The sequence below is a fragment of the Protopterus annectens genome, chromosome 1.part0, assembly GCF_019279795.1.
Source record: "Protopterus annectens isolate FY-2018-M chromosome 1.part0, PAN1.0, whole genome shotgun sequence".
Classification (NCBI taxonomy): Eukaryota; Metazoa; Chordata; order Ceratodontiformes; family Protopteridae; genus Protopterus; species Protopterus annectens.
The window spans coordinates 172,641,057-172,655,149 of NC_056725.1; the positions used below are offsets into that span (position 1 = coordinate 172,641,057).

General features: G+C 44.3%; 1 protein-coding gene across 1 annotated transcript in view; it reads right to left on the reverse strand.

The window, feature by feature from the left end:
- LOC122795996 overlaps positions 1-14,093 on the reverse strand; it is a 928,531-nt gene that overhangs the window by 89,810 nt on the left and 824,628 nt on the right. The window contains exon 11 of the mRNA XM_044064748.1: positions 144-190. Within this exon, the coding sequence (XP_043920683.1) occupies positions 144-190 (47 nt within the window). The remainder of the gene's footprint in view (positions 1-143; positions 191-14,093) is intronic.

A 14,093-nucleotide genomic window follows, 5' to 3' on the forward strand; every position in this document is an offset into this window, starting at 1 on the left:
TGCACAGAAACTTATCGTGTGTTAGATATTCGTCCATCTGGTTTTAAATATAAGGCAGACTATGCGTGATCAGTAAATGCTGGAAAACATTAGAGATGTCATGTTGTAATAACTATGAATGCAAAAAGGGGAAAGGTACTGACCTGATGTTGTCGGTACAGCAGGGGAATAGTAAACATACTGATTACAGCTGTAAAGCAAACAAAAGAAAAGGGTTACAGAAGCACAACACACAATGCAAACATTTCATCCATACATAGTAAAGTCTCTTTAAAAGATATCCATAGGGCTATGTATTAACAGATGACTGCTGATGCAAAACAGTAACAGTAATACATTAGTCTTGCTTGTAACAAAGGCATAAATGCATGACAGTGCAGTACCTAACAGAGTAGCTGTAAATCAAGGCGGGGTAGCAATTCCAAACTTTGTTATTTTCTAGTATCTTCCAAGTCCAGTGTTCACTGCCTCCATTTCTGTTGCTGATGAGAGGCTTCAGATCTTAATCAGTATCTGCAGTGACTGCAAGGCCTAGTTGCAGTCCTGGGTATCTGCTTTGCTTGTTATGCCTCTTGCACTCCAGAGTAACAGTTCTTCAATAGACTATAGAAACATCTTACATAGGAAATCCCGATACATAAAACTGCATTAATACTAGGAATTTCAGACAAAATAACGAAGGAGCATACCCGATATGCATAGAGATGGAGGACAGGTTTTCCTCTAATTGTATTTGTGTATGTGTATACACACACACATACAAACACACATATATATATATATATATATATATATATATATATATATATATATATACATATATATAAAATATGACTGCTTTGATATATGGGCATCTTAATTTCTCATTCAAGTGAAGCACATGATGATAGAAACTCATTGTTACAGCTTTGCTGGCAAGCTTTCCTCAAATAAAAGGACTGCACCCAAATTTATAGACTCCAGTTAACCTTGTAGATACTAAACCTTAGGGTACTGGTGTACTTAACACAGAATAGTTGTCTGTTCTGAACTTTTAATGCAATTCTCTAATCAGAGGATTTCTAAAAGATGCTCACTACAAATCAGTATATCTTGACTGAATGACTATTCTTCAAACAGCCAAAAAGCTATCCTGCTTTGTCCTCAGTTTCATTTATTTCAGTACCAGTGTCCTCTCTATTGTTTTGATTTCGTGGTGTCCTTTTACTAAATGTGCAGGTTTGACATATTACTTCTGTCTTATGCCACAGTACTTCCTTGTGTCATTATAAACTGCACCTACCATTATCCACAATCAAAGACACAAATAGTCAGATACGCTAAAGCAATCATAGCAAGGCATGTAGCATATGCAGGTGACAACTTAGTAATATGGAAATGAGGCAGTTGATGTGAATGAGGCACAATGATTAAACAAATGATGGCATCAAACATGGAAGGGTGATTCAGAGATGTATTTCTTTCACCTGTTGTAAATACTTCAACCTGCTGGTGTACACGTTACTACAGTGTTTCCATCAGTAGCAACTATAGCAGAACATGTGTTAGTAGCTACTGAAAGAGTCATTGTCCATGACACTGCATGTCATAGCCCTCGGTGCCAGTGCAGATGGTACCATCAGTGCCTATCCTACCTGCACTGGACCAACCAGCAAACCATGGACCACTTCTATGCAGATAGGGAGACCATGTGGAAGCTTGTCTAATTGTGTTGGCTCACATGCAGAATCAAGGAAAATGTGCAGACTACCCATATCAGTGGACACTAAGGTATATGTAGTTTTAAACATTCTAACTTCAGGGTCCTTTGAGGAGCTACAGGCGGTACACTAATAATATTACTGGCATCAGCTCTGTGCGTCCTGCAGCAGTTGCTAAACATCATGCCCCAGCATATGGACTAAGGACTTCAGAGGAGAACACCACCACTATGCAGGCATTTTACACCATTTCCACTTCTCTGATGCCCTGGGAGCCACTGATTGTTTATACATTGCTATCAAGGCTCCATCCTATCCATGTGGTGTCAGACACATCGTCAGGGAGGGCTTCCACTCTCCAAACTGCCTAGTGATATGCAATGGCCGGGGTATCAGCTATAACATTTCCATGTACCACAAGGGCAGTTTCTATGATTCATACACATTGGCAAATGCCTCAACTTTACCAACAGTTTGTATGGGAGGAGGAATTCCTACAAAGTTTGTAGTTGATAGATGGACATGCGAGTAGGTATAGGAACAAAAGAACATGGGATACTACTAGGCAAGTGACAGGGACCATAAGCTGCCTAGCCATATACACCTTTAAGCAGACTCTTATCTAGCACTTAATAATGCTCACCTCCCAAATCAAACAGGACCATACATGATAACCCTGGTGTAAATTTGTGTCTATCATCCAGTCATCAAGACCAGCCTTAAAGATAGCTAAAGTAGTACTTTGTTTGATCTGGAGTGGTAACTTATTCCATAGGCTAGGAATATGTTGAGTTAGGAACCTATCTCTACAGAGAGTCCTGTTTATTTGTTGCTGTAGATTTAGGATCCTAGTGTGTGTGTTTGTAGAGTCACTAGTTTTACAAAGGAATAGGAGGTCAAATAGGATTGGATCTTTCATGTCTCAAAAAGCAAGACTCGGGTCAGACTGCAGCATCCCATTGGCTACTGAGTATAAGGAGATTTGTGTTAATCTGTCTCAGTAGTTGAAAGATTTAACTACACTGATAGATTAGCATCACCCCCCCCCCACACACACACACACACACACACACACACACACACACACACACACACACACACACATTGTTAGTGTAGGTGAGACATTTGCCATATAGTGGCCTGTATTTAAGTTACCCTACAAGCAGGTAAAAGGCCGCATGTAATGGTGTCACTGTTGTGAGTCATGGGTAATGTCGAATATATGTTGCAACCATGGCTGATGCCCCCCCCAACAATCTTTCCAGGAACATGACAGTCATGGAATATAATACTGTGCATGCAAAGACATTTACCCAAGTGAAGGGAAACTTCCTCAATCCATTGCATTCAGGGGGGCACTGGAGACCTGCAGCTTGATATCTGGTCTGCCATATTACATAATATGTTTGTGTGGAAACAGCAACAGGGAAACATGCAAGCAGAAGCCACCAAACCTGGTGTGTGTGTTTGTAGAGTCACTAGTTTTACAAAGGAATAGGAGGTCAAATAGGATTGGATCCTTCATGTCTCAAAAAGCAAGACTCGGGTCAGACTGCAGCATCCCATTGGCTACTGAGTATAAAGAGATTTGTGTTAATCTGTCTCAGTAGTTGAAAGATTTAACTACACTGATAGATTAGCATCACCCCCCCCACACACACACACACACACACACACACACACACACACACACACACACACACACACACGCAACAGCAATTGAGGAGCGGGATGGATAGAGGATGAACAGCAGCAGCAGTACCTGATGTGAGGTAGAGGTGGGTGCAATTCATCATGAAACTGACAAAGAGAAGGCATCTGGTACACAACTGTTGACATGATACAGAAACCACAAAACAGAATGCTGCATTGTCATACTCACGCAAGACGTGGTATGGAATGGCCACGCTGTGCATTAGACATTACACTACCCACTCACACCTGGAGTATGCAGGGCATAGTCATCATCATTTCCACCGATAGGAAGACACTGTGACAGATGTCAGCAATGCTATTATATGGGTCAGAGTCATAGGAGGTGGATGCAGTTGTCAAAAAGTCTTGTAACGTGTTATAGGGAATCTGGGATCATGTCCTCCGATGCTGTTATGGAATTTCTGTGTTGTGAATATTGGTGACGTGTACTGTGGTGGCCTACTGTCTTGGAGCTTGCTGTGGTCCAGGAAGAGGCACTAAACTATGGTTGGGTACACTTCCAACCTGATCTCCAAATCATACGATCATAGAAAACACAAGGCAAGTGAGTCACAAGTCATTTATAGCTTGACTATTCCCACCATTATTCCGTATCCCTTACTAGAAAGGGCAAAGAAAGTCAGTCGCAGGGTAAATGGGTACCCGGACAATCATCCAGGTTTAATTCAAAGCATGCTAGGCTGTTGCTTTGTTTAACTTGCAGCCGAAGCCTGTTCCAGAGATGGATAGGCATTAGGTAATTCATTTGTCTCTAGCACATTTTATTTATGTGCCAGTGGAGACTTAATTCTCTAGTTTTGGTATGAGTAGAGTTGACTTATGAAGATACAGAACATCATGGCAAAGAACAGAAGGCATAGATCACACAGCAAGAGTTCATAATAAACTGAGTAAAAGGATAGCACTTCAAGCCTTTCATGGTAATTCAAGGATTTCATCCCAACAATATTCCTGGTGTGAACCTCTGGGGCCTTTCCATTTACTTAATAAATGTAGAAACATACATCATGAAGGAGTATTTTACTCAATAATTGGTCTAATTACAGCTCTTATATAAAGGTGAAAGGATTATTGATCCAGGAGTCAAAATCCCTGACATTATTATTTTAGAGAGGATTATTAGGAATACTACACAGTGAGGGAGAAAGTGACAATACTTCACTTTTTTGCATTTAATTTTAGCCCTGTTTCTATATACCACTTGTTTATGAGGGTTAATTCCTGATGTAATTAATGTATATCAAAGGGAGATTTGCAATTGTTTACTTATTTATTTTTATCTGTTGATGAGGACAAGTCTAACTTAACTTAGAACACCTTTTCAATGGAGGCCCAGAGAGAGAAAAGCTCTACGGATACAATATAATACAAAAAACAATGTAGATTTGCAATCATCTGCATACTTACAAAGGTCCTGTTTCCTAATCAAAAGACTGGAGAAGTAGACACTGAAAAGGAAAGGTCCTAGTGCTGCACCCTAGAATGCACCACTATGTACCTTAATACTTTCCAAGAAGACACGCTTCATCTTAATTATATGAGTTCCATCTTTCAACCATTTGGCTATCTATCTCACCATGTATGGCTCTACTTTTAAGGTGCTCAGCTTATTACTGATGCTAGCACTTGGTATAGTGTCAAATGCTTTGGACAATCCCAGAAGATCACAATTGTTTTATTTCTTTTGTTAGCTTAGTTAGTCAGGGTGAGCAGGCAGCATGTCAGCAGAGGAGTATGGAAAGCTGACAAGGATCCAGCTAGCAGAGATGTACCAGGCTAGGGGACTGGTGCATGGAAACCTGACTAAGGCAGACCTGATTGCAGTCTTGGTTACAGCTGCATCAGAAAACAGCAACCTTGAGGATAATCAGACTGGCAGTGGAGATACAATATTCTCAGAGAATGGACAGCTCAACCTTTCTGCAGTGGACTTAAAAATCCAGCTGGAGCTAAAGAGACTTGAGTTGGAGGCCAGGCATGTGAAATTAGAAGCAGCTGAGAGACTGAGGTGTCTAGAGAGTGAGGAGAATGAGAAAAGTACAGTTGTGTACACTTACCATAAATGTAGATGTTCGAGTGTATTCACTGTTGCAGTCATCACATTTGGGTTATCTGCCTGCAGATAGCCCTCAGCTGGCCTGAATACCAGAGTCTTCAGATTTCTGCATCGGATGCTGTCACTTATTCCTTGACATCAGGTCATCAGGGGTATAAAACATGCAGCTGACACCATTACATCAGTTTTTCTTGCCCCAGATGTCAGGTGCCCCTATAATAGGAAGCAATTAAATGGTATGGTGAAACCCCCATCAAAAAGCAAATACACAAGAAAAAATAGACATACCAACCATAAGGAGAGGTAGAGCCAAGAGAAGTCAGGGGGAAGGCGGGAGAGTAACCAGGACTGCAACAGTGAATACACTCGAACATCTACATTTATGGTAAGTGTACACAACTGTACTATGTTCTTCACGTTTCACTGTTGCAGTCATCACATTTGGGTTGATTCCCAAAGCTAAGGAAGGGAGGACGAATTTAAAGAGCATTAGGGCCAGCTATTAATCCCTGCAAGACTGCAATGGCAAATCCAGCTCTGGATTTAGAAAAGATAGGCAAGTGGTAATGCTTGGTGAAGGTATGTACAGAGCTCCAGGTAGCAGCTTGTAGGATGTCCCTGGTAGGGACCCCTCTGAGAAATGCCACAGAGGTAGATCCAGCCCTGGTGGAATGTGATTTTATCCTCTGTGGGGTAGGTTTTCAATGGTGCTTGTAGCAGAATGAATGCAATGGGCTATCCATTTGGAAATGGTTTGCTTTGAAATGGCCTTCCCCTCTGCCCCAGCAGCGAAGCTAACTAGCAGCTGCTCAGATACTCTGGTAGGCTTAGTCCTGTCCAAATAGAATATAAGTTGTCTGTGCATGTCCAGAGAGTGCAGTATTCATTCCCCTTTGTTTTGTGGATTAAGAAAAAAAGTAGGCAAATGAATGGACTGATTTAGAGCCACAGAAGAGACCACCTTGGGCATAAAGGAAGGGTTAGTCCTGAGGGAAACCCTGTCCGCATGGAAGATAATGAAGGGTTCCACTGCCATGAGGGCCTGTAATTCAGACACTCTTGTTGAAGAGATGGCTAGAAGGAAGACTGTTTTCCAATAAAGGAATTTCAACTCAGCTGTAGCCACTAGTTCAAAGGGGGGGGGGGGTGATCTTTTTCAATACAAAGTTAAGGTCCCAGGCTGGAGTGGAAGATCTCCTGGGGGGGGTCTTAAATGTTTGGCCCCTCTAAGGAATTGCTTTAGCGAGGGGTGAGAGAAAAGGGGTGGCTCTGTATTATAATGTGCTGAAATAGCAGAGGCATGAATTTTAATTGATGAGAAGGATAGTCCCCTGTGGAGCATTTCTGTTAAGTTCTGTAGAATCTGAGGTAAGCTGGGCACCGTTGTGCCCATCCCCTGAGCCAGGCTCCAGGAACAGTATCTTTTCCACTTTTCAGCATAGGATTTTCTAGTACTAGGCCTCCTTCCCTCCAGAATGACATCCAGTACCTGCTTACTGAGGGATGCTAAGGGAGAGCTCAAGGAATTAGCCAGGCTGCAAAGTTCAGGGTTTGAAGCTGAGGGTGCAGAATCTGGCCTGCCTGCTGGGACAGCAGGGAAGGGGGTCTGAGGCAGGTGCCATGGTTGTAGCAGTGCCATACTGTGCAAGAGGGGGTACCAGTGCTAGCATGGCCAGTCTGGGGCAATCAGTGTTGTCCTTAGCTTGTCCCATTTGATCTTTAGTAGAACCTTCGAGAGGAGAGGCAGAGGGGGAAAAGCATAAACTGAGAAGCTTTCCCAGGTAAAGGACAGGGCATCCACTTTCCAAGCTTGGCTGTGGGGAGTTCTTATGCAGAATTTGTTCAATTGGTAGTTCTGAGGGGAGGCAAACAGGTCTATCTCTGGAGTCCCCAATTTGTTCCTCAAGAGGTTGAATATTTTGGCATCTAGTTTCCATTCGTGTGGGTCCATGAGATTTCTGCTTAAGTCGTCTGCCAATGAATTTAGTATGCCTGGTAGAAAATGAGCTTGCAGGTGTACTTGGTAGCTCAAGGCTGTGTTCCACACAGCCATGGCTAGTCTACAGAGAGGGTACAAGTGGGTTCCCCCCTGCTTGTTTATGTACCGTATAACTGTGGTATTGTCTGTCTTTACCAATAGTTGTCCTGGAAGAATACGGTCTTTGAAGGCTGTCAGAGCATACTGCACAGCTAACATTTCTTTTTGATTGATATGCAGGTGCATCTGCCTTGGGTTCCATTTGCCCTGAATGCATTGCCCTGCCATGTGAGCCCCCCATGCATAGTCTGATTCATCTGTTGTTAGGGTTTGGGCGGCAAGGGGTAGAGTGAAAGGGAGTCCCTTGTTGAGGTAGCAGGCCTCTGCCCACCAAAGGAACTCTGTCTTGATACAAGGAATGATAGAAATCATTGTTTCCAGGTCCTGAGAATGTTGACACCATAGACTTTTTAGATACCACTGGAGTTTCCTCATATGCAGTCTTGCATATGGAATTAGTAAAATGCAAGAGGTCATGAACCCCAGAGCTTGCAGTATTTTCCTTGCAGATAGCTGGGGTTTTGTGGCCAATAGTTTGAAGTAGGTTGTCAAGTAAACTTGTTTTTCTGGAGTGAGGAATGCCATCTGGGAAGTTGTGTTCAAGCTTACTCCCAGGAATACAATCTGTTGGCAGGGTTCTAGGTGAGATTTCTTTTTGTTGATGATACCCCAGTGAGGTTAGAAGTTTCTTTACAAATACCAGGTGTTGTAATAGCAAGTCCTGGCTTTCTGTCTGAATCGGACATTCATCCAAATATGGGTAAATTTGAATATTTCTCTACCTGCATAATGTAATGTTTGGAGCTAGATACTTTGTGAATACCCTGGGCATAGTAGATAAGCCAAAGGGAAGTGCAGAGAACTGATAGTGCATGGAGCCTGCCCTGAATCGTAGGTATTTCCTGCAAGATTTGTTTATTGGAATGTGCAAGTAAGCCTCCTTTAAGTCTAGGGTTGCCAGTCAGGCATCCTTGGCTAGCATGGGAAGAAGCTGTTGCAGAGTTAGCATTTTGAATTTTGGAACTACCAGAAAGGTGTTGAGAATAGAGAGGTCCAGGATAGGACGCCAGGAGTTGTCTTTTCTGGGTACCAGAAAAAGTCTTGAAGAAAAGGTGGGAGGTTGGAGTAATGGTTAAGGTGCTTACCTTAGAAATACAAGGTGCAAGGTTTGATTCTGACATGGGGTAATTAGCTAGGTTTAAAAATGGCCCATAAGGGCAGTTAGCCTAGTACTAACCTATGAACCTATAATTGTCCCCTTTGTTCTGCTGGGACAGGCTGAATAGCCCTGATATTGAGGAGAGAGAGAGAATCTGCTGTTGAGCCTCCGACCATTGATTTGGGAGTAGGTCTGGCCAACCATTTGGTGTTGGTAGGGTGTGGAAGCAGAATCTGTATCCTTGGGAAACTGTTCAAAACCCAATTGTCCTGGGTAATGAGTTCCCAGTTTTTTGCATGCAGGGTGAGCTTTCCTCCTAAGGGAGCAGGTAGTAGAGCAGGGCTTGGAAGGGTTAAGGTTAAGTTATTGCAGCATTTTTCCATAGGGGGTGGCTTACTACTCCCTGCTTTGGAAGTGGGAGCCCCCCACTGCTTAGGTTTGTGCGAAGCCTGAGACTGTAGCCTAGGTGGTCTGCTGCTCCTGGGTTTGGACTGAAAAGGCCTAGAAGGGACTGGAAAAGACCAGTTCTTAGAAGGCCAATGCCTACTGAATCTGGAAGGCTGTACTTGTAGGAAATCTTTAACAGTCTGCATAGATTTAGCTTTTTCCTCCATCCTTTTGAGGACTTCTTCTGCTTTGTTGCCAAAAAGGCGGTCTTGGTTTAAGGGAGCATCCAGTAATTTAGCTTTTACATGATCTGACAAGTTTTGTTCCTTAAGCCAAGCTTGCCTTCTAAGTACAGACCCAGTGACAGCAGCCCTGCAAGACGCTTCTAAAGCATCAAAATCACATTGCAAAGTATGTTTACCCACTTGTTCTGCAGAATGCATTAAATCCTGTAATTCTTTGTGTTCAGTACAGTCAGGAATCAACATCATTTTCTGTAAAAGTAGCCCCATAACATGCTGCTGATACTTTAACATATGAAACTGGCAATTTAAAGCCCTGATGGCCAAAGTAGCAGAAGTGTATACCTTCTTACCCCATCTGTCTAAGACTCTAGAATCTCTGTCAGAAGGGGTAGGATTTTTGGCAGCAGTAGCCTTAATGCCTTTTGGTCCTTGGGAAATGGTCTCTGGATCCGCAGAAGGATTCTTGAAGAGGAACTTGTGAGAGTCAGGTACTCTGTAATACCTGTCAGGTTTTCTGGGAGCTGGAGGTAAAGTGTCACGGGAAAGGCTAGATTCCAAGAAAGCATCATCTACAATGTCCAGAACAGCTGGGATAGCTAAAGGCCTGTGTTGAGGTAGGAGTAAAAAATCACTAAGCCTCTTTTTGGAGTCAGAGTAATCCTAGCTTTCCCAGCAGAAATGCTCCCTAAGTGTGTGCAAGGTTGCACTAAAAGAAAAATCTTCTTGAGGGGAAGCAGAGGGAATGGAATCCTCTGCATCAGAATCATCATAAGTAGATAAGGGCAAATCCTGGTAATCAGAAGAAGCAGAAAAGTCAGATTCCTGATCAGAAGAATCAAAAAGAAACTCAGTTCTAGGTCTCTTAGAAGGGGAAGGTTGGCTTCCCCTAATCAAGATAATGAGGTCTTCATCCATTCTAAGCATTTGCTTTTTAGGCATATGGGCCTGGGCCTGCGGTTTGGTCGTCGGTTTTCTAGGTGTGGTGCGAGTTTTAGGCCTGGATGAAAACGATGGCGTCGGTTTAATATGAATGTCTCTAAACCTGAATACACCCTCAGAAGCCGGTGCCTGCACAGTGGCTCCGGACCCATCCAAGGTAGAGACATCCACAGGTTCCATAGTTGAAGAAGTATCTCGTGGCATACCGGACACCGAATGGGTCTCAGTAGAGGCCTGCGAATCAGAAGTAGCGGGTATCAGGGGCTGTGAAAGAGCCTCACTGAGTACTGGTGGACTGGCGACTAGCTTAACGGAAGCATCGTCGGCAGTTTTGGACCTAAGCAGTCTGTCTCTGTCTTTATCCTTGAGTTTTTTAAGAAGATTGATAGTCGGATGGCTTGATGAAGCCATTTTGGAGGACACAGAATGAGTACGAATATAATTAGCTGCAAAAATTGCCCTACGACAGATAGTTTGGGTGTTGAATAAGGCACAAAACCGACAATGAGGGATGTTGTGGTCTGGGCCTAAGCAGGGGATGCAGTACGAATGAAAATCTCTATGAGGTATTTGCTTTCCACAGGTAAGACAATTGTTAACTTTTACTGACATCGGTTAGAGCAAGAAAAAAGGATACCCAACAGGGTACTTAGCTTTTTTGAAGACTTCGGGTTTGAAACTCGAAAACGAAAATTTCAGGAGTCGGCCGACCGGCACTTGCGAACTGCTTCTGTTTCGGGCACCACACGGCAAGAAAGACTGATGTAATAGCATCGGCTGCATGTTTTATACCTCTGACAACCTGACGTCAAGGAAGAAGTGACAGCATCCGATGCAGAAATCTGAATACTTTGGTATTGGCCGGCTGAGGGCTACCTGCAGGCAGATAACACAAATGTGATAACTGCAACAGTGAAACATGAAGAACATCTGCTACACCTAGAAGCTGAGGAAAAAGACAGGCAGAGGCAGCATGAGAAGGAGATGCTGACTCCTCACCAGAGTTATGGAGGTAATGGGGAAGGGAGTAACTGGACCCCAGAAGCATAAAAGGTCAGTAAATTTCTTCCGCAGTTTAAAGAGGGGGATCATTTTGATAGTTTCATTTATATGTTTGAGAGGGTATGTAAACAGTATGAAGTTGACCAAGGGCTCTGGGTACGATTCCTGACCCCCTTACTCCATGGTAAAGCTGTAACTGTATTATCTAAAATGTTTGACATTGCATGTTTTGAATATACTGCTGTAAAAAAAAATGTCTATCAGAGGTTTTTAAGCTAACACCTGAAACGTATAGGAAAAAGTTTCTTGACCATAGACACAAGGCAGAGGAAAGTGTGTGTGAATATGTTGCTGAATTGAGCACTTATTTTCATAGGTGCATGTGTGGATGTCAGGTCACCACTTTTGAAGGGCTGACAGACCTTTTGGTGTAGGAACAAGCCCTTAGCACTTTGCCTGAGGACATGAGGATCAGGTTAGCTGATAGACAATGTGCTACTTCAGATGAGTTGGAGAAGAAGGGAGACCTATACCTGGCAAGCAGGCAGCCCTGCACAGGAAGGGGACCCCCAGTAATGCTCATGGGTCTAAAGGAACCTACGGTGGGCAGCACAGACTGCCACAACAGAATCTGCCAGTAGCAGGGGAAGCCACTTGTCCAGGTATACATCCAGGAGCTATGGTTAAATGTTTTGAAAGCAACCAGCGGGGCCATGTGGCATACAGGTGTCCACAGAGGCAAGGTGGAGAACAAAAGGTGAGGGAGCCAATAAGTGGGAGGTTGTCTTGAGACAACAGGAGTACCGAACTACCATCCTGCAGATGTTCTGATAGGGAAGGATTTGTATGGGGCAGTACCATGTGCTCATGCAGTTACATGCAGTCAGGCTAGGAGACAACATGTGGGTCTGGAAGCCTGGAGGAGACCCAGACAGACTGTATACTTGCAGCCAGGACTGGTGAGGTGGTTACTTCAGGCAGGGAGCTACTCTGTAGCAGTGAGACTGAATGTGAGCCACAGCTGCTTGTGGGTACTGATGGTCCCTTGGACGGAGTGACTGTAAAGGTAGAGGTGACTAATAGTACCCAGGCTGACAGTGAGGCACCACTGCCAGAGGATGCCAAACTTCCTGTGGAAGTGGAGCTGGGAAGGGTTACAAGGAGAGAGTTGAGACAGGCTCAGCTCTCAGACCCTACATTGCAAGGCCTGAGGCAGGTAGCTAGGGAGGCACCTGATTCTCAAGGAAAGGGGGAATCTGTATACTGAGACAAAGAGCTACTATACAGAGAGTGGACCTCTGGGAAGGCTCAAAGGTGAGAGAGTACAGCAGTTGGTAGTGCCTAGAGCCTACCATCTGGTGCGTCTAGCCATAGCCCTTGATATTCCCTTTGCAGGTCAAATGGGCATAAAATGTACCAAAGGGTATATTATGCAGAACTTCTATTGGCCTGGAATTTCCAGAGATGTAACAGGGTACTGCAGGACCTGTGAGCAGTGCCAAAAGGTAGGCAAGGCAGGATACATGGTGAGAGCTACTTTGATGCCTTTGCCTGTGACTGAGGAGTCATTTCAGAGGGTAGCTATGGATATTGTGGGTCCTCTGAGTACCCCATGTTCCACAGGGAAAAAGTATATCCTAGTGGTAGTGGATTATACTACACGATACCCTGAGACAATGGCTTTGTCCTCCATTGAGGCAGAGAAGGTGGCAAATGCTTTGTTAGGGATTTTCAGCAGGATAGGTTTCCCAAAAGAAATATGGACTGACAGAGATGCCAATTTCATGTCAGACCTGCTGGCTTGTCTGTGGAAGTCCTGTGGGGTGACACACATGAGGACCACCCCCTACCATCCCCAGACTAATGGTCTTGATGAGAGATTAAACTCTACAATCAAGTCCATGCTATGGGCATTTGCAGATCAGTTTAAGAGGGAGTGGGACAAATAGTTGCCCCATCTGTTGTTTGCTTACAGAGAAGTTCCCCAGGAATCCACATTTTTTTCACCCTTTGAGTTGCTGTATGGGCATAGGGTGAGGGGACCTCTAGATTTAATTCGAGATGAGTGGGAAGATGAGTGCGAGTCTCACAAGTAGTCTGTTGTGGCATACATTCCAAACCTTAGGACAAGGCTCAGGGAACTCATGGGCTTGGCCCAGGAAGTCCAACAACAGAAAAAGGTGTGGTATGACAGGAATGCTCGAGCTAGAGATTATGCTGTGGGGCAGCTGGTAATGGTTCTCATTCCTGTCCGACACAACAAGCTGCAAGCAGCTTGGGAGGGTCCCTACAAGGAGGTAAGAAAGGTAAGTAATGTTACCTACATGGTGGAACTGCTAGGCAGACAGAAGGGGCACAAATTGTACCATGTTAACATGATAAAACCTTACCATGATAGGGAGGCCCTTGTGCTGAGCATTTGCAGTGGATTGCAGGAGGAGTCTGAGGAAAATCTGGGAACTGAGCTCCTCAGTGAGGCTTGGGCTGACACCTCGGTGGAAGGGGTAGCAATGTCCCAGCAGCTATCTCCTACCCAGGTTCGAGAAATGCGAGGAGTGTTGGAGGAATTTGGGGACATGTTCACTGGGAAACCAGGGTGCACCCACCTGGTGCAGCACCAGGTGGATACAGGACCCCAAAGGCCTATTAGGCAGGCCCCTTATAGAGTGCCTGAGAGAGTCAAACAGACTCTGAGGGAGGAGGTACAGGAGATGTTGGAACTAGGGGTGATCCAAGAGTCCAACAGTCCCTGGGCCTCCCCAGTGGTGCTGGTGCCAAAGAAGGATGGCAGCATCAGGTTCTGTGTGGACTACAGGAAATTAAATAGTCACACAGAGAAAGATGCTTACCC